This window comes from Engystomops pustulosus, chromosome 3 (assembly GCF_040894005.1).
Source record: "Engystomops pustulosus chromosome 3, aEngPut4.maternal, whole genome shotgun sequence".
NCBI classification, from domain to species: domain Eukaryota; kingdom Metazoa; phylum Chordata; class Amphibia; order Anura; family Leptodactylidae; genus Engystomops; species Engystomops pustulosus.
In genome coordinates this window covers 165,383,133-165,405,497 of record NC_092413.1, presented here as the reverse complement: position 1 = coordinate 165,405,497, position 22,365 = coordinate 165,383,133, and the positions used below count along the sequence as shown (strand labels likewise).

At 36.8% G+C, this 22,365-nt stretch overlaps 1 protein-coding gene across 2 annotated transcripts in view; it reads right to left on the bottom strand.

Moving 5' to 3' along the window:
- BCHE (butyrylcholinesterase) overlaps nucleotides 1–22,365 on the bottom strand; it is a 57,662-nt gene that overhangs the window by 23,267 nt on the left and 12,030 nt on the right. For both annotated transcript variants that reach the window (XM_072142884.1, XM_072142886.1), the window contains exon 3: nucleotides 1,368–1,534. In XM_072142884.1, the coding sequence (XP_071998985.1) occupies nucleotides 1,368–1,534 (167 nt within the window). The remainder of the gene's footprint in view (nucleotides 1–1,367; nucleotides 1,535–22,365) is intronic.

Genomic DNA, 22,365 nt, shown 5'->3' with positions numbered 1-22,365 from the left:
CCGAGAAATAAAACACGTGTTCCATATGAGGCTGAACATATGTGTTGTAAGGTCATAAATATTACAACCCTATCCCAAGAGTCCATTCCTTTTAATACATGAAAAGAACCTGGTGGCATATAGAGATACATAAAACATTTCTATTTTCCACTCTTCCACTTGTTTAACTTTTGGTGAGATTTTTCTAAAGTGTTTGATAGCAAAACAGTTCTAGTTGCTTGTGGCAATCAAACAGAGACAGCACTTTATAAACTTCTGCAGAAAATGAAAGATGAGCTTTGATTGGTTACCATGAGCCAACTAGAATGGTCTTGCTCTCTGATACTTCTGATAAATCTTCCTCAATGGGTTAATACTAGGGATGAGTGAATCCTATATAGGTACGTGTTCGCCGATCTTAAAAGTTCTGGCTGATGTCTGGGTTCGGAAGCCCAAACCTTCAATGTTCGTCTTTGCTCAACTCATCTTATAAGAAATAGCAGAAAGAAAAAATGTGTACCAGCACATGCGGCCTTGCCAGTGTATCATAGAGAAGATTTCTGTAAAGCTTATAAAGTTCAACACGTTTGAAGATGGTAAACTTTTTTTTTAATCAATTCACTGTGTTCCTTTTCTCGAGGACCACTCATGCTCCTATTGAATATATTTTCTGGTCAAATGTTATTGATTCCCTGGGCCTTCAATTACTGATCAGTAGAGGCGCAACATGCTGCCCCAGCACCAAGTTGTTGGTGGTATTAGTTCTTGGCCACCCACTACACAGCAAGTGGAGCCATTTGCCAAATGGCTTCCTGCTCCACGTAGCATACTGATATGCATTCATAAAAAGCGAAGTTTCCTTGTGGTGCGGCCACTGATTTCCTCAATAAAAGTGGGATGGTGGTACAACAGAGTAATAACTAAGGCTTATGTGTTTTGCTTATATGTGACCAGAGAGCTGACAGATTCTCTTAAATCATTGCAGGCTGTATGCTATTGGAATACCTGGAGTCATTGGGTCATTGTAGCAGGCTAGAAGAGGCATGGAGTCATCACTAATAAGCACACTTGCTGGTTGACTGACAGACTACACGGCCTGCAGTATGTAAAGGGCAACAAGGGAATGTTTGGCATAGTCATTTCAAATCCCACAGCACTATGGAGGCATCTTCATTATCCAATTAAAATCCATATTAAAACTCAATAACTTTCACTGAAAGTCAGTAATACACGGTAACCCTGTAACACAGTTTCCTCTAAGAGTTGGTAAACATTCAAAGACAGAATATCTTTCATTTTAAATACTGTGATAATGAATACATTTCCATGTCAATCAAGTTGCACATTAAGTTTATGAAGTTCTTTTCAACTTTATGTTTTCTATTTACCTGTTAACTGCAGGACTTTTGGATAGAATTTGTTCCAGAATCTGCACTGCTTGGCACGCATTTTCCGTTCTGTCTTTAAGTCTTCTGTGTCTAACATAAGGTAATGTTGTTCATCGAGTGTGAAAGCTGGCCATCTGTTTTCCTGAGACTGCGCCCCATTTGGATTGCTAAACGAGAGATATTTGAACATAACCACTGTTATTACATACTCTGCTCATATTTTGCATTACGCTCTTTCTATCAGCAGCCCTTTGGTTACTCATCCATATTCAAAACACACAACAAATGCTTGTAATATCACTCAGAATTAAAAGCTCTGAATGCTGCAGTGTGTTGTAGGGTTTATCAGTACACTTTGCAGCCTGTGCCATGCTCGGTGTCTTACAAATACAGATAGACAGAACTGTGTTGCCTGACTGTGAAAATTTCACTTTTCTAAATAAAAAATGCACTAAAAAATGAAAGATTGAAAAGCATCATAAGCCAATTGCATACTTGGTTTTCTACAATACACTTAACACAAAATGTAACACCTCAAGCTACATGTCCAACAGACATCCACTTGTAGAAAACCCTGCAATGTTCTAGCCAACTGTATCAAAGCTATCTCAGGCTACCAGATGCTGGATGACATCCACTAATAGCAGACTATACCAAGCAGAGAGTAGCCAGAGGTGTAGCTGGGCCTTCTATTACCCAAAGCAATGATTTACTTTATCCTCTCCTAGACCCGTATCTAAATACTCTCAACAGTACAAGTAGCTTACTGGCTTCTCCTTGACATTTGTACCACTAGCCATCACTGACTATACCCCAAATAGTAGCTGTCATCTGCCTTTATTTTTAGCATTTATGAAGTGTTGGCACCACAAATTTTCTGCGTTTCAGACATTTTTTTTTTTTGTCACTCAATTTAGATGCAGCTTTGGAATACCAACACTTCTAACACTCCCAATGCATTTTTAGTGTGAAGTTAGACCAGCTAAAGGCTGTTCTATCAAGTTTTCTTTCAAATTCACCAATTCATTAAGCCCTCGCTCTACAATGTAACACAGACCCTGCAACACTATAAATGAATGCCTGCCAATGTGTCCAGCTCCTTTTCTCAGAGCTCTCCGTCATTAAGAATCTATATAACTAGGCCACTAGTTTAGTAGCTGAAAATAGGATCCAGTCACTCAAAATTGAATGCTCAAGAATATCCAAAGTGATTTTGCTTATCTTATCTCCTTCCCTCCATCAGCCACCATTTCATACTCAAAACATTAAGCAACCTTTGAATATTTCAACAATTAAATTTATTTCTTGAGCATTTTTAAGTGCCTGGATCTACTGCTTCAAAATAAATGGGGTAGGAGCACCTTATTTCACCAGAACTGTGACACAAAAACAAGATTTAAGTATTTTAGTGGTTGATGATGAGGAGCTTAGTTATTTCTCAAACCTGGTCAAATCTCTAAAGATATCCCCCAAGGTGAATTATTTATATGAAGTTGTATAGTAGTTGGGGATAGCTAAGGATGTTCATAGAGGACAAAGGAAGGAGGAGCTGGAGTTTGAGAATGAGAGAATTACACAGGACTTCTTAAATGTGAAGAGTGATTTCGAGGGGAAGCCAAAAGTGAGAAACCATTGCTCGTAGTTGGAGTACCACAGTTTAGTAAGGCCTTTTTCAATATGAACAGAACCAGGGTAGACCATTGGATGAAGAGAATAGCTGCATCAGGGAGTTAATAGGAATTAAATGGGGACTTAGAGTTTAGAAGAGCAGTGCAATAAACTATCCTATTGATTTGAATAACCTCATAGTAGATGTTATCAGTAAGTAGTCTTTAACATTAAGAGGACACTGACTATTATCTTTAATGGTCATGGTTGTCATTGACTGCTTACTTACCGAACTTTGTGTTCAAATATTTACATTGCAATATTTTGCAAGAAAAGCATCATCAGTATTTTTTAGTATATTACAGTGGGTGCACTGTCTTTATGTGTGCAGTATTTTAAACAAGTAAAAAACACACTTAAAAAGAAATGGCAAATATGAAGAGCGTGTTCCTGGAAAAGAAGCTAACATCTATTTATAGGGGTCACATTTTAGTACAGGAAGTGAGCTGCGTTTCAAAAGGCTTTTGTATGGGTCTGTAATGTTGGCAACTGATTTTGTCACATTTGAACTTTCCTTTTTTAGGAAAACAAAAGAATCTTTATCGAATCACTAAATTTAAAAGGGGAGGTGTTACAAAGAAAGAAGTAGCAAGTGTTCTAGAAGTTAAAAATGTAATATCAAACTAGCATAAAACAAAAAGGTATAAAATTAGATAGATAGATAGATAGATAGATAGTAAAATGCACCCTTCTATTTACTGTACTAATTACTGTACTAGATAACATGGTGGCTTTTCCATGCTTTTATGGGTGAAATTTCATTAAGATTTATACATTAAAAATATAGTGGAACCATTTATTCTTTAACAACTTGGTATTCTAGAACTGTCAAAGTGGTGTATTATGTAAGTAAGTCTTTTGCAGTATGCAAACTGATCCATAAGTTATCTACATATCCAGACGTAGTTAAGAGGTAACAAGAAGTAACAATTGGATCAAAAATGTAAAGTAAGAATCTTATGTTAATTTTATTATTTTAGGTTAGAATAAATAGATCAATGTATAACATGTATTTCTTATTCCCTAAAACACAGGTGTTGATAAATAAAGTATATGATTTTTCATCTCCTCAAGACCAATTTCATTACCAGTATTTGTCTTAATTTGACACACACACATTATAATACCTCATAAGGAACAGTGACAGCTTCTGATTAAGTGAAGGCATTGCAGATGTCCATCAAGGTGAAATAGGATAATGGATGAAACAACTAACAAAGAGTACATGAGAGTACAATGAACTCTTACAACTTCAAAGATAGGCAAGGTCAGGTCATTAATAAATTACCGCTCATAACAGAATAGAGTTAACTGTATATTTAATCCCATTTTAAACAATTATTAATAAAGCTCACATAATAATGCGTGCAAAGTCTTTGAATATTATTATTTTAGACGTATTATTATAATAGGGCATTCACAGTAGAATATTAATGTTTATGGAAGATCCATCACTCTGGACAAATGCAATTTTCAAGGATGCATGCCACATCATTACATAGGCCAAGGCTGTGGTACAAAGATTTAGACTTCCTGAATAGTGATGAGCGAGTATACTCGTCCAAGCTTGATGCTCGGTCGAGTATTAGCATACTCGGACCGGCTCGTTGCTCGGACGAGTATTTGTCCTGCTCGATAACGAGCATTTAATTAAAAAAAAAGAAGTGAAGAACAGTAAAAAAATACAATTAAAACATTTAATTTAATCATTTAATTGAAGAAAACAGCGAATGAACACAGTGCAGAATAGATTGCAGATGTTCGGGAACATCTGCGATCTGTTCCGGAGACACGCGTGCAGAACGGTGTTCTCCGCAATAGTATTTGAAGAACAATATGTGTGAAGAACAACTTGCAGATGTTTGGCAACATCTGCAAGTTGTTCTCTACACATATTGTTCTTAAAATACTATTGCGGAGAACACCGTTCTGCACGCGTGTCTCCGGAACAGATCGAAGATGTTCCCGAACATCTGCAATCTGTTCTGCACTGTATTCTTTCACTGTGCTCGTTCAGTTTGTAATTTTACTGAAAAATGCTCGGGTCTCCCATTGATTTCAATGGGGCCCGTTACTTGAAACGAGCACTCGAGCATCGGGAAATGTTCGGCTCGAGTAACGAGCACCCGAGCATTTTAGTGCTCGCTCATCTCTATTCCTGAACTTGCCCTGCTCTGTGCTACATTAGTATGGCATTAGTCATTTGGTACACCAAGCCTTCACACATAAAAGCATACTTCATAAATACATAAATGGACCTATCATGATCGATTCTCTTCAAGGGTAAAAAAGATTGTCAGATTACTGCTCATTGATGTGCCAAGGAAAGGAGCAACATAGGGCATTTCATTGAACTCTGCATATATACTAAGTGTAATAGAATAGAATATGTATAATGCAAAAAGAATGTAAATATTGTATAAATGGTACATAGGAAAATATTCTATTCATTATAATATTAAAATTTTAAAGGGGACCAGGCCCAATTAAAATATTGCTGAATCTGTTTTGTGGGAAAAGCTTTAATGACTACTGGTTGACATCTACATTATTTCTACCTTTAGGAGCCCACTGAGATTAGAGTTGAGTCAGAGATCACTGTCAATCACTGATGAGGACTGGTATTCAGTGGATTGGAATTGTAAAATCATTATAAGTTTTGCTCTACCCCTGCCATTATCACCCACGATAGGTGCTGGCTAAGTCGCCAGTGACATTTAAAATACTTTCAATGCACATGCGGCTGTGGTTAATTTAAATGCTGCATTCAACTTCCAGTGGCATTAAAACAGTGCCAGCACTGATAACAGGTGTTACTGAATTTATTTTTTTTTTATTTGGGTTCAGCAGAAATTCAACAGATCCCCTAATCACTAATAAGGCCCAATCACTGGACTCCAAAACCCAGAATAAGTTGAGATCTAAATATAAGTAAAATTTAAAAAAACAAACAAAACCTTTTAGACTAAATTATAAAATGACAAAATCAAATTGCTCAGTTCCTCTCAGTTTATATAATCCCAATCAAATTGCCTGTTGAATGTGATATGTTGGATATAAATTTTTTCATTTAGTCACATGGTCTTAATATAAGTTATGTTATTTTTGTATTTTTTTTTTCCGCAAGTTCTTCTCTCTTTACCATTGTTCCCCTGGCATACAACTAATCTCAAAAGTAGAGCGCATGTATCTACTGGTAAGTTACATCATCAGCTGTTTGTGATGGCTGCTGTACATGCTAAAGTATGTAGTTTTATTAGGAATTAAAGGCCTTAGCAAAAGCGCAGTACACCCCCCCCCCCTCATTATATCACTGCTGTCAGATATGTGAAGATTTTTATTTGCTAGTATATTTCCTCAAGGGAATTAATGTATTAATGTTATGTTACAGACTATTAGAGACTATTTTAAACCATAAAATGACCAAACAATGAGCATAATAGAAAGGCCACTTCAAGACAGGTAGATGTTGATCTATAGTAAGGTAGAAACACGTCAATATGTAAATTTAATTGTTATGGGTCCAAGTACTGTTAATATTTTGTGCCAGACAACAAATGGTCTGCTAATCAAAAATAGTGCAGCCCATTTTAAGGAGAAGGGCAAAGTCTATTGTTACTAAAAATCATTTTAAATACTTCAAGGAATTGACTTTTGGTGATAATCTTCAACTTTCTAAACTGAGAATATCAATTCATTCCTGGGAATAGATTGTATGGCAAGTTTAGCTCTATGGTCTGTATAAGTTGATAATGTTATTGATACAGATATAAAAAGAAAGAAAGATAAATAGAAAGGAAGGTTTAACAATCACTCGTAACAAGGTGATAGTGTGAGGGTTTAAACTAGGAGTAAATAAGGGCGGGAATGGGTGCACCAATGGGTACATCTAGCAGGAGTCATGATATTCCCCCACCAGCCAAGAAGGTGCCCGATGTATTATGAGGCTCTGGCCACTAGATGAATTCAACACTAGGTCTTCCCTGGCATAGATTTCTGCTTTAGCCAGATGCCTGTCACGAGCTATAGCAAATATGCCAGGACAGTGCATCCCCTTACTTGGCGTGAGGGTTATGTAGGAAAGGAGGGTGAAATTCCCGGATGCAAGTTTTTTATGGCTTGAACACCAAAAAGCTTGTACAAGCCATGATAAATACCACATGGACTACTGGCAAAAGCCTTGACTTGTGTCTGTACTCGAGAAACATGAGCAAAGTATTTTCATCTGGGTGGATGTTTGCTGTAATAATTCCTTGTTTAATATTTTTTTTTTGATGACTAAACTTATAAATATTTTATTTTTATATATTCATGATTATGAATTCCTCCCTATCTTGTTTTAGGCCACAAAGCACAAAAGAAAAGAAAACATGGCACAGTCTTAATATTTCACAAACAATAAAAAAGTCTAAGGACAGGTCCAATCCAGGACTAGCTCGATCTGTGTTATCACCTCATACATTGTTTCATTTATTCACTACCATTTTAAATACAGTAATTAGTTTTCAAAGTAAACCAAGCAAAATAAAGCACATAAGATATTCATGCTCTAGGAAAGGTTTTAATATTTTATTACAAAAAGCTAATGTGTTTACATGAGGGCTTGTAACTCACCATCGGACCATTTAAAAGCCATGGTCCATGCAGCAGAACTGAAAATTGTCCTAACCAAGAAATTATGACACACTCTTTTGGAAATCCTAGTTGTAATAGATAAGAAATTTACATTTTTTGATGAGAGTTTTATGAGATTTTTGTGCGTAAGTAAACTTAATTACATAAAAAAGCTGTGCATAAATGCCTTTAATGATAATGTAATACCATTGCTGATACATAATTTAAAATGCACCCACTGTATCCAAAAATTATATATTTTGTATAAAGTTCTGGCTTCTCTACAATTTGTAAAGGTTTAAAAACTTCCTAAATCCTATAAAATCCACCTACGTAAAAAATAGAAATAAAGGAGGTGGAGCAGCTCAGTATTTATGAGACTGCACACTGCACAAAATATGTGATTGAAAGTTTGGATAATACTTTTAGATAAACAACCTGCTTAATTAACATTCATGGAGAAAGACAACGGGGCATATTTATCAGGACCTCTGCGCTACGTCAGTGGCGCAGAGACCCTGAAATAATCGCAAATGTTAGCTTATTGCTAGCACTTGCGATTATTTGCCCCGATCCGCCACCTTCACACCAGTGGGGCGTGAAGGGGAGTGAAGGGTGGGGGCGCGATCAGCCGAGCGGAGGGCGCAGCCGGCTAGGAGAGGGCCGGCGCGAGGTGTTACTGTCCCCGCACCTGAGCACTTGCTGCCGCCGGCGACTTTACATATGTGAAAAGTCGCCGGCTGCCTTTTTTTCTACACGAGTGCCAGCGTATGATAAATATGCCCCAACATGTATTTTTGAAAGGTATGGAAAATGAGTACCAAGACAAAAAGCACAGGTTTCAATGCATTATGATACAATTTTATTTATGTTGTACTAAATTGATTTGTACATAACAGCCATGGTATTTACAGACAATTACACAATAGGGCAAGGGATTCTTTCTATCTAATTTCATGTGCAAGGAGCAGTTCCTTTTTATACAGTTTAATTGTTTTTGGAAGGGAGAACATTTGGGAACCTATAGTCCGGCCCGGTCGCTATCGGTGACATCTGCTACATTTCTGATAAGGGTCAGGTTGTTCATGGGGTGAGGCATGTTCTATATAATTGATGTGAATTTGGTAAGAGATCTTTCACACCCGACAGCCTCTATTGATTTCAGTTGCATATCCATTATGTCTTGAGCTCTATCCACAGACTTTTTTAGTGGGTTGTGATCCTTAACTCACATTGCCACTCCAGCATATTACGGCATAGAAAACCCTGCTGGCAATAACAGTGTCATAGAACATTTTTAACATTATGCTGCAGATGTGAAATGATCTTAATTTCTTCTAGAAAACAGAAGGGACATGACCCTATAGTACACCTTTTCACAATTAGGGGTAAAGCTTAGGTCATCATCCAGGTATTTTTTTAGGTTTTTACACATTCAATTTCCTGATCTTTAATGGTCATTGGAAGCATCTCCCTCAGCTTCTTCCATAGATTTAATTCCCTTTTGTTTTGGTCTTTTTACATTTAGTATCAGGCCATTTCTATTATCGGACTCCTTTCAACAAAGTTAAGAATGACTTGTCTGTACTCTGTCTCATCGTTTTCACTAATGCACTCTTCAATCATCGAGTGGCCGGAGAATTTTTTTTCTTAAAGGGTTATTTGCATCTGAGCATTCATATTTAATTTAATTAATCTGCCATTTCTTTTATTGCATGTTATAAAACAAAATGTAACCGTGTAAAGATAATTTCCCATAAATTTAGCCATGTTGTCTTTGGATACAACCAGCCTTGCACCCTGGTATTGGTGGCTAGACATGCACTATTAATGCCCCAAACTACCTGGATTCAGAGGTCATTACCATAAGATGGCTGTGGAACATGCAGGGACTCCTTTTCATATGCAAAAACAGCTTGTTTCTTTGAGGAGTCACTCCAGCAGCAGTGGTTGTATCCAAGGACAGTTTGTTTTGTGTCTAAGGGACTACATAACTACATTTACGCAAATTTATATTCACACGGGTAATTTTTTTTAATAACTACCCATTGAAGAAATGTTGCAAATTAATTAAATTAAAGGTCAATGCCTGGACAAGAATACCCCTTTAAGGATGTTCTGCTAGCATAAAACATACTATTAACCTATGAATTGGATAGGTCATTAATATGATATCAGCATGGTATCAACTGTTTGAAGCACCAGCTACGAGCATGCAGTACAGCAAGAAATAGCATATATAGAATATATTGTGTGGCAAATGTGCACATCTACTGCAGACTTGACTCCCAATAAATGGAATGAAAGCTGAACAAATCTACGAGACTACTACACATGTTATAAAGCATTCTAATTATACTGTGTAGCAGTGCTGCAGGATATATGTTTTACATAGCCATCAAATATATAGGTCCTTCATTTGTTAAGTCTGTTAGACTCCTTTAACTATATTTAATTAGAACCTGTCAGGGCAATTTGGGACACAAAACCACCAACAGTTCCTAATGGAATAGTGATTTAGTGTGCCAAATCACCCTGCAGGTTCTCCCACAGGCCCAGAGAAGAAAAACAGACTAATATAAGTACCTCAGTGTACACTCAGTTCCTGTGCAGTTATGCAATTAAGTCGCTGTAATATACTGCTGGCTCACTGTGTATGTGCCATAGATACGCAAATGCGCAATGAAGCTAGGATGTACTACTCTGGCTTCATTAAATCACTGTGTAAGTGCAGGGAGCACCAGATATAAGAGGGGGATTTATGTGTCTTCTATAAGACCATTACTGTTGACAAGTGCTTTGTACCATCTATTAGTTGGTCTAGTTTAATGTGCCAAACTGATTAATTTTGGGGCACACTAACTTTTTTCGACAAAACCATGACCCCTTTTTCAGAGGCGTTTCTCCTTTTTCAAACAACAACTAATTACTCCCGAATTCTTGCACAGACAGCTTGATAAATCTCATTTGATGTGCCTTATCTTACTTTCTCTACAAGTTTTTTATTTTTAAGCCAAATAAAGAACTCTAACCAGACCTTTTGGGATAACCACAGGTTCACAAAGAGCTCTACTATGCATCTACAGCTATCTAGTGAATACATTTAGCAGTTACATATTTTAGAATATTTTTAAGGGTGTGTCTAGTTATAATTAGGCCTGGAGCCCCTTTAGGACAGACTAATTTTTCTGTTTCATTCTTTCTACCCACCTTCCAAAATCTGAAAATTGTATTCGCAATATTTAATGTTCTTGTAATTGTAACAATTGTAACAAGCCTTGAACATCAGTATTTTAGGGCAGGGGGGATGCAATACCCGGTGCAATGCTCCTCTTTTGTCACCTTTACCCAAGTTTTTTAGAAAAGTGGTCATGGACTAGTGCTTAGCAAGGTGGGCCAGGACAGGGACTTTTCTAACTGAGTTGACTTTGAATGTAAGTCAAAAGTGTGTCATTAAAATGAGCTCAGGCATTGCAAAAAAAAGGTCTCTGCCTGATGGCTCTTGCAGTAGTCCTAGTTAGCTGACAAAAGTGTATCAAAAGACGGCCGGTGAAGTCAATAATCCAGACAACAGTTTGGAGCGGTAAACAAGCAGACACAAGAGGAACACTTTCGTAGGATCTATAAAGGAAGGAACCTTTTTCAACAGGAGTCTTTTTAACCTACAGGTGTGTGAGGTGGGAGCAGATTGCATGGGTTAAACTTTCTTAAAGAGAAATGGCACACACTAAGAACAATACCCACTGCCGAAAAGAAGAAAAGTATGGCTGGCTGTTACAGGATGTTGGCACAACAATTATGAAATGGTAAACTGTCAAATATAACATAGAAAAACCATGGTTCAGTGCGATTATAGTAAGTTTGACAAAATTCAAAAAAAAATTTTACCTTTTACTCAATATAAAGATATTTTTATCTGTATAGGTTTCTAAAAGTATTATATAGGAACAATTTGAGTAAAACATATCTATCATCTTTCTTTTTTAGAATTATACAATTATAGAAACAAACTATACAGGGTACACAATGTTATGCATAAAAACGGTAAGATTTTGAGATGAAGACATGCTAATTTAAGTTTCTTCTCAGTTATCTTTCAATTCTTTTTAGTCTATATTTATATTGGGGAACTTAACAAGGTATTCTCTCCTTTGACTTCACATTTAATTTAATTAATCTGCCATATGCATAAGTTTTTTTTTACTAACATGCAATTTAAGAAATATACATTTGCAAATATAATTTACCATAAATGTAACATTTTTTTTCCTTAGAAACAAGATGGTCTTCCTTGGACACGACCACCACCACACTCTTGCAGCAGTGGCCAGGCATGGATTCAGTGTTTATCACTACAAAATGACTCATGGGACCTTTAGTAACTCCTAGTTATTTCATATGCTAAAACAATTTAACCAAAAACAGCTGTCCTCCATTTCTAAGGGACCATTTGACTACATTTATTCTATGTTAGCATTGGAATATTTCTTTTAATAACATCCAGTTAAAGAAATGCATTTATTTGGTAGATTATTTCAATTAAATGTGACTGTCCAGATGAGAATGCAGCTTCTAACATGTGATAATATATGCAATATTTGCATACTTCTATAATGCAGTATACAGGCGGTCCCCTACTTAACAACACTCAACTTACAGACGACCCCTAGTTACAAACGGACCTCTGGGTTTTGGTAATTTACTGTACTTTCTCCTTAAGCTACAATAAACAGCTATAACAGTTATAACTGATGTCTGCAATGAAGCTTTAGTGTTAATCCTGGTTCTTATGACAACCCAACATTTTTAAAATACAATTGTCACAGAGACCAAAAAAATTTTGGCTGGGGTGATAAAATATACAGTTCCGACTTACATACAAATTCAACTTAAGAACAAACCTACAGACCCTATCTTGTACGTAACCCGGGGACAGTCTGTATTGCAATTATGATTGGCATCACGAAAATCTTACCCTGCACACTGCAATCTTATTTTGGAGAATGTCTTCCTATGAAAGCTTGTTCCTCATGACTAGCCAGATAACAGAGCCATGTAGTTGGGGCTTATCACATAACAAGAACTGTAGTTGCTGATTTAAAGATATTTATGTCAGTTACATATGTTTAATTATTTACAGTAATCTCTGAGTTACTAAACTAATTAAATATTTAGTCTAGTTGATAAAAATCATTCTTCGGGGAAATTACACTCTGTGTAATAAAACAATTAAATCAGTAAAATAAATAATAATTAAAAAAAAATTAAAAATAATCATATTTACTCCATTCACTTGCTGTGGAACACCAAAAATACATATGAGGTAATAGGAAAATATTACATGTGACATCCCTGCTCTAAATCTCTGCTAACAAATGACAGAGACGTGTCTATTTGCTACCTATCTGAAAGTCTATACATGGGTGACTGAGAAGAGGAAGTTTTCCTTTAGATTCAGTTTCCATCTTAAATTTTACAGTTGAGGCCAAGGAATTCCAAGTTGGCATAATTCCATAGGGATCAATTACGCTCACTTGGAGAAGAGAGCCAAACCATCATCAACATACCAAATCCATAGTACAGGGCACCACGTGGGATATTCCAAAACAGTTTCAGATCATGTAACAGGAAAAAGCGATCCTCTGTAAATTAGCATGACATGTATGTACGCTCATAAATCAAGACAGCGTGGTGACTAAAGCAAAGCTGCATGTATGGTAGCAATGAAAATCTGAGTGAACAAGCATCACAAATGTCCAAATTATTTGGATTATATCCATAAGAAAATAGCATCTTGAATTTGAAGGAATAGTTTATAAATATGCATTACGTGGTCACAGTATATCTGCTGCCTACTTATGTACTTCACAACTGAGGAACTGTGGAAGTGCCATTTTCATGCTTAGCTTTACAGTACTTAACAATATTATCACTCCACGTTAAATGCACCTTTAACCCTCACTTTTATAATAGAGTAGATAAATAATCCAAACAAGCTGTACGGCTTCAAAAAACCCCATTATGTGGCTTTGAAGGCCAGTTTTATACAGCAGTATTCCAATCAGTATTTTGCATCAGTATGTATAGGCTAAAACGAGAAGTAGTCTAGCTAAATATTGACCAGAATCATGTGGGGTGCAGCTGGCCTGATTAATTGGGGGTTGTTTACCATTGAAGAACACGAAAATGAATTCAGTGAGGAAGGTGGTCCTTTTCATAAAAATATCCAACGTTATTCCAACATGATAAATATCAAAATTATTCCATATCATAAAAGAGCCATGAGTAAGAGTGTTGCACAACACTACAAACGTGTTGGCTGTTATGCTGCCTAATTTTACTCAGTAAAGTGAAGTTTGTTATATAGGAAGCGTCTTTTTACGAAATGTTATAATTTTGCATATATATCATGTTGGAATAAAGTTGGATGTTTTTATGAAATGGATGCCTTCCACGCTGGATTCATTTTTGTGTTCTTCAGTGATTACAACACATTGGTCTGTGCGGAATCCATGCTGAGGAAAGGAGGCACTGTGGGCAGCCATTTTGGGGAGATCTTCACTCTCATTGATGTGCTAATGCAAGTGAATTCAGCCATTTAAATAGCGCAGCCAGCAGCGCTCATGGTGGTTTGGGGATTTTCCAGTTTTGTCTATTAATAAACACATTCATCAGGTTAAATAGGTAAAAAATGTAACTGCTTTTGATGCATTGTATTTGTTTTTATCCCTTTCCCCATATTTAAGATTAATGTGCAATTATTTCTTAATTTTACCAATTTTAAATACCCACAATCTTGAGCTAAAGTTTTTCTAGAACTACATTAAAGAAGCAAACAAATGTGTGGAGGGTCACTCTATGCCTTTTTTGGTTTAGGGTTTGCTTAGCTGCTATTTGACGTAAATACACAGAAAATGGAACAGAAAACAGACAGCCCAATTCTTGTTGGTGTGTGCAATGTCTGCTGAGAACTACTTATGAGTATGGTTGCCCTTTAAACTGAACTTTTCTTTCAGGAATGGTGGGGGATAAAGAAACAAAGTTCCAAATGCATTGTTGGATCCAAAGTTTTTGATTCTTCATGACTGCCATATGGCTATATACTTCCTAATTGGACATACTCCTGCAGATAGCAAGTGTATAAACATCATGAGACTGGCACACCTCAAAAGGCTATATGCACTGAACCATGACACCTATAAACAAAGTTCTATCATCATTTTAGAGAGGAAACTCTGCAAAACCTGTAGTCAGAATAAACTTACAGATTAAAAGGGTACTCTTATATAAAGCTCCCACTTCAAACTATAACAGTAAACATTTCTTTTCTGTGATATTGAAAGGGAGACTCTCACCTTTAAAATGGCACCAGAACTGCGTCTCCAGAGGCAGAGTTTTTAGAAGAACACTCATCTTATGCATCTATAGCTGGACCAAAGGAATGGCTCAGCTATACAGTTCCAGTTTGAAGCCATTTTTATTTTTATTATATTTAGGTAAAGGTATATTTAACATTCTAACTGTAACTGCTAATAGGAAGAAAATGTCAAAAAAGTTTATTTTTTTCCAATTTTTGGATATTTTTCCGCTACATTGATAAGCCAATGGTTCTTAACCTTAACCAGTTTCATATGTCCATTTACCGAACCCTTCTATAGTGATAAATCAAATATCTGTGTGTCTTGACCTTCGTGGCGAGGCTCCGCTAAACCCCTGAGACGGACTCTCCGAGCCCATAGTGCTTGATTAAACCACTGTGATAAACAGACCAGTAGTTATGAAAACTATCAAATGAAGTTAACGTCTCTCTCAGGCCATAAAAAAAGTAAAAGTAAAAATTATTATGATATTTGAAGCTATTCCAAAGAGATTTTAAGAAGAGCCAAACAGAAAGTTTACCTGAACAGGTATAGAAATTGTGATAATTTGAGTAATTTTCAGATATAACAGTGACACATGACTTTTTCCTCTTAGTCTTTTCAGTTTCATTGAAGGTTCGTCTAAGCATATTTGTCTTTCTCTAGCAAGCGATAAGCGCGACTAAGAGAGAAAAAGTCCCAATACTTTATAGCATTGCTTAAGTTTCCAGCCTGCTGTCATCATGCTGGATTCTATCAGTATTCCTTAAGTTGATTAGTATCTTGGCAACAAAGGATGAGAGAAAACATAACATTATTTTTCAGGCAGTAGGAATGGTGTAAGTTACTTTGTGGCTTGTTGGACAGAAACCCAGTTGGGCAGAAGCCATATTTCTTTTTATGAATTTCATCATTAATTTCAGAGAGACACTTTGTTCCATTCCTTATTAAGTAAGATTGATGCTGCAGTCAGCTAAGATGAGATATAAATAGATCACTAGCAGCATAAAAATTACAATTTTTTGTGTTAAACTCTGTAATACTGTAAATGTCAGTCATGTTCCTCTACAAGTTGACATGAAACGTGTAGCTCTCTCCTAAAATATATTTACAGAAAAGTTATGCATTTTTTTCATTTTACATTTCATAAAATACATTTAAAGATTTAGGGATTTTACATTTCTTATATTTTGTCATTTTATTGTATTAATTTTTAACTAATAAAAGAGGTGCAGTATTTTAATACGGATCTTTCAGCATATGTTACTCTATGTAAGCCCATGCTCACCCGGACTTTAGATCTCCACACCTCCCCTCTCCATTGTAATCCAAATGGCTTGATCACGGGGTGGTGCGGCAGCTTGTGCTCTCCGCATTGTGACCGGGTCCCTTAGACATTTATGGGGGGCATGATCCAACTCCAAATTGTGTGGCCAAATCATGTCCCCTTATACTTTTATGTGCATGGGGCCTAAGGAACGCATTAGTATTACTATTATAGGTACAGGTGCTGCAAGAAGCTAATGTTTTCTGACTTGTAAGGAGTAATTTTTTAGCCCCCTTGTAGAAAAATAGTACATATTGCGGCACATGTCTCTAAATTTGGGCTCTTTTTCTTTATTTGTGAATTTTCATAACACGTGTGAACTTTTTATGGTCTTAAGTCATTCTCCCTTCAAATGGTCAAGTTTTTTACACTGTTCCCTGAGTTATCAACCGATTCCAGAAATGGGAATTCACTAAAAAAGTCACAAATTTTGGCGCAAATAAACTTTTGCCCCTCTACCCGGCATAAGAAATAACTTAAAACTGTTTAACTTTTTGGAGCCCTTTTTTCCAACTTTTTAAACAAATTTACTAGAGACCTTAGTTTCACATTTATTAATAAGTAACAACCTCTATGATACATCTGACCAGCAGAAAAAGCCAGACTTAACATAGGCTCACAAAGGAGCACAAAATCAGACTTAATATGAATGTGCCCCATCGGTCCATACTTACAACTGTTATCTGAAAAACAGAATTAAAGGAAACCTACCATTTGATTTCATGCATTATAAACCAAACATAACATGAGAACGCTGTAGCTACACTGATGCAGAAAAATATCATATGTAATCCCTGAGCTGAGTGGTTTTGCTGAAAACACAATTATAACATTCTGATAATGATGCTCTGCTGCTTCTGTGCTGGGGCTCAGCGCTTCTCCTCTTACATGAAGTATGCCCTGCTTCAGAGAATGATTTAATTCCTGTGTTGTGCCTAACAGTCAGAAGTAATCAATAGCTGCACCATGCAACAGCTGCTGTGTAGGAGCACATAGGATGAACAGATGTAACAAAGCCCTTTGCTCATATGGACAAATGCCTTTATTGTTTCTGATTCTGATTGTTATGATGATTTTTGATAATATCATAAAACATTTTATTTTCCATATTATGGGTTATGGATACTGATATAGTCCCCTTTGTTCTACTGAAACAAAATTACTGCACAGAAGGTTCTAGGTTGATCTTAATTTGTTTCAGAAGTACTGTAGTAAGTTTTGCATTATGACCCCTCGAAATTGGTAAACTTCCAAAATTATAGAGACCATTGTTTCTGTTTCTCTAGAAACTTTGTAATCATGTCAGTTTATATTGCCTCAACCACAGGGGAGAAAAATGCAATGTATTGAGAGAAATTAGCAGCTAATTGGATTGAGATGATGCCTTTATTGGTAAACTGTTATTCAGAAATGCAAGCTGTCAAGTCAATTCAAGTCTCTCTATCTGGAATGCACATAGACGGATCTGAGCTAATCTCAGCTGCAGCATCCAAAATGTATTTATAGCATTAACTCTAAAACCAATATTTAATGAATGGTTGCCAATATCCTCTAAGAACATTTTTCTGGTGTTATACAGTATACATACTATGTAGTTTATGTATGTCTCCCTATTATATATATATATATTTATATATATATATATATATATATATATATATATATATATATATATATATATCTTTACAGAATATCTCAATAGCATGATACGCAATGGCAGCAACTACATTTGGCATGTGTTTTAATTGATGTTGTGGAGATTACTGTTTGTTAATTGGGGTCCAGTGAAGTGATCAGTATAAAATTAGATCATCTGATTCATACCATCAAGTTTATCCAATTAAAAACTTCACATAACGTCTGTACATAATATAATAGTGTGTGAAAGTAGTGTTAATGATCCAGGATGAGAAAATATATTTATGGTATACATGCACTGGTATCTAAGGGCACTAATGTGCGAGAATACAGGAACCCCTATTAAGTTATTATTAAGTTAAGTTAAGTTATAGGGATCCCTGCGTAGTATCGAAGTACTGTAGTTATTAATTATGGCACAGATTTGTTCTCGCTTTGTTCCTGTTACTATCGGTCATCGGCTTTACAAGCTTATGACTCTAGGTAACCTCATCTATGTATTTGAATGGCTTGGCGGCCCACACAGTTCAGCTATTTCCATAAATGAAAGACCTTCACCCTGCAATTGCTGGTGAATGGTGCTAACATGATTCACCAGTTTGCTTGACAATGGCTACATCCATATGAATCAGATTCTATCATGCTTCCTTTGAATGTCACAAGACATGTCAGTTCCAGTAATGTAGTATGAGTAAATGTCCATAGGAATCCACACTGACAAAATCATAACATTTATTTAATCCATAGATACATTAAAAAAGTGACATCAGTACGGGTTTCAGACAAACGATTATTCTTTCTCTCAAAGGGGTTATTCACTTTCAGCAAATAATTTATATGAAAAGTTACACAATTTTCCAATAAATTTTCTGTATCAATTTCACATGGTTTTCTGCATCTCTGCTTGCTGTCCTTTTATACAAAGCTTATGTTTTCCTCTAGTGCAGTGGTGGCGAACCTATGGCACGGGTGCCAGAGGTGGCACTCGGAGCCCTTTCTGTGGGCACTCAGACCATTGCCCCAGGACAGAGTTCACCAAACAGGATCAAATCCATCAAATCTTTCCGCTGTCCCAGGCAACTTGGAGAGAAGCTATAATTAAAGTCTGAATTTGCCCTCCTTCTTTCAACTGTATTGTTGGCCTCAGGCGTCCGATACAATTGAAAGATGTGGAATAACAGGTAGCGATAAGTTACTGCTTAATATGCCACGTTGGCACTTAATGGTAAATAAGTGGATTTTGGTTGTAGTTCGGGCACTCGGTCTCTAAAAGGTTCGCCATCACTGCTCTAGTGGATAGAAATCTGTATGTGATGGACACAGAGGTGCACAATCTGTTATATCACATGACTCTCATTACTCTCTGTGATATAACGGCGCGTGTACCTGCATGTCCATCACTTGACCATGGACAGGTTTCTATCCACTAGAAGTAAATATAGAAGCTTTCTATAGCAAGACAGCAAGAAGATCTAGAAAACCGTGAGGAATTGATACAGAAAGTATATTGAAAAATGATATAACGTTTTATTACACAAACAATATAAATAATATTCTGTAAGTGCACAACCCCTTTAATCATACCTATTGATACAGTCAAAGTCCACATGCTTAACTGGAAGAACGCAACCAGAAGCACAGCTTTGAATGCAATAAAAGGCATACTTATGAAGAATCACAAGACCCATACGGTCACGCAACTCAGGTTTCCATAGGTGCATTCATATGAACATATTGGGGCAGATTTATCAAGTGTCTGAAAGTCAGAATATTTCTAGTTGCCCATGGCAACCAATCACAGCTCAGCTTTCATTTTACCAGTGCTCATGAATATTTTAAAGGGGAGCTGTGATTGGTTGCCATGGGCAACTAGAAATATTCTGAATTTCAGACAGCTTGATAAATCTTCCCCAATGTCATAGAGCACATAAAGACGTAACATGAAGCCCGGTATTACAGGTAAATATGTATATTATCATTGTAAAAAAAACTGTGTAAACATAGCAAATAAATGAACATATATTAAATACTTTTGGTGATTCATACCGTTTGGAGATTGGGTATCTAATAGCATGATCCGAAAGGCTTCACACATATGTAGTTTCTTAACACAATCCCTGCGCTATATGTTGGCAGGTATCTGTTCTATCATCATAAAGTAAGTGGAGCCAACATGTATGTCCCGGAAGGGTTTTCACACCCCAGGGCATTACGAGTGATTGCTGTATTGCTTAGATTGACATCTCTTATGTGATATGCAGGTTTTTAATAATTCCTTAATTTATATAGTGCACACAGATTATGCAGCGCTGCACAGAGCTTACCAAATTGGTCCCTGTCCCCAATGGGGCTCACAATCTAATCAACCTACCAGTATGTTTTGGAGTGTGGGAGGAAACCAGAGGACCCGGCGGAAACTCATGCATACAGAGAGAGAACATACAAACTCTTTGCAGATGTTGACCTTGGGACTAGTTTTTGAGATGTACAGCCCAAGATTACATTGTGAACATGTCATCAAATAAATGATGTATGCTGATTCACAGTAAAAGGGGTTATCCGGGTTTAAAAAATTTTTTATGGCCGGGCTGGGGAGGGCTATTAGGGACATAATAAACATGTACTTACCTCCTCCGGTGCTGCCGATGTCCCGCGCCGCGGCCCTCGGTGCGCCGGTTTCAGTACAAGGGCGCACAGGGAGCTTCCGGCCGGCCGGATGCTCCCATGCGCACCATCTCCCAGTGCTTACAATGCTGAGAGATAGGGATGGATGGGAGGAGCCGTCCACAACGCGGACCGGAAGCTCCCTGTGCGCGGCTTCCGTGCCACTGTTTGTTTACAGGGGCACGAATCAAAGTGACCGCGGCGCGGGACATCGGCGGCGCCGGAGGAGGTAAGTACATGTTTATTATGTTTAACTATCCCTCCCCAGCCCGGCCATAAAAAAATTTTTAAACCCGGATAATCCCTTTAAGGTGTTTCTGTATGCAATACATTGTTTAGTGACCCAAGATTAAAAGCATGAGGTTTTGAGCATATAACAACAGATGTTGCACCTTGTACCTCTACAACAAGCACAGTTTTTAAAACATAACCACATAGAGTATTTGTTCCCAATACATTTTATTGCCTGGTATTGGATAGTAAACTGAGTGACAAAAACAGGTTTACTATTTGTTATTTGAGTGGAATTTTTTAATTCTTCTGTAAACAATCCTTTGTGTCTGTTTTGTTGCGGGCTCTGTTGCATAATTTGTGTCCATATTCCCTGTTGTGTAAGCGAATAGTAATCACTCGACATTCTGTGTCTTATGCCTCATTGGTGGAGGAGGCTCTTTTAGCCCTCATAAACCCCCCAATAGGTACAATTCTTTATTGTGTGAGATGGATAAAAACTATCAGCTGTAAGTGTTGTGATGCCTGATGTTGGTGACTGCCTGCCATATTAAGAGGCATTTGTTGATATACCTGCCATATCATTGTATATGTACCGCAAAAGGGTTGTTATCTGTTAACTGACATTTTTCCTCTCAGGTGGCCATATATAAATTTCCCAATATAGACGAAAAAAGCGTGCCCATTGGGCAACTCAACTTTTGTAAGAAAAAAACATAAAAAATTGTTACATAAGAGGAAGTGAAATACATCTAAAACAAAATTCTGTAACACAGAAGAGAAATTACTTTATCCCTGGTGTTGCTTGCCCTGCATGCTCCCTTATCTGGAATGGAGGTGTACAGAGCAGCAACATCCAACTATCCACATGAGTGTAAGGTATATTTTCTATTGCAGACAAAACTGTTTTACTGTCACGTGCATATATCCAGGGAGTCTCAGAACAAAAGGTTGTAGCAAAGTGTCAAGCCATGAGCCCAACCTCTCAAAGACTGTAAGAACTTACGGGTCTTGTTATTCTTTGTAACCACCCCATCATTGAATTCATGACAGTGTTCTTGGTGGTGTTCTTTTATTTAAGAATGTTCACTTTGACTTTTTGATTAAAGACTAGAATTATTTTTTTTTGCCTGAAACATGTAACTGCATACTTTTCCAAGTGATGTCCCTTTTTAATGTATATATGGATTAAATAAATTTTATTAAACCCGTATTGTCAGTGTGGATTCCTATAAACATTTTGTCTTAGCATACTCACCTTGGACCCAGACCAAGCATTTTTTCTGTACTTTCAGTACATTCCTGTAAATAAGCTTGATCTATGACATGTCATTTTAGAGTTCAGAAATGCAAAAATCCCATGTTGTTAATTCCAAGTTAATGATTATCTGATTTATATTATGTCAGTTTATAGCTTAATGTTGCTTAACTACCTCAGTTTTCTAATGTCACTTTCCTGATACTCTGTAACTCTGTAGAAAAATAAACCCAACGAGAG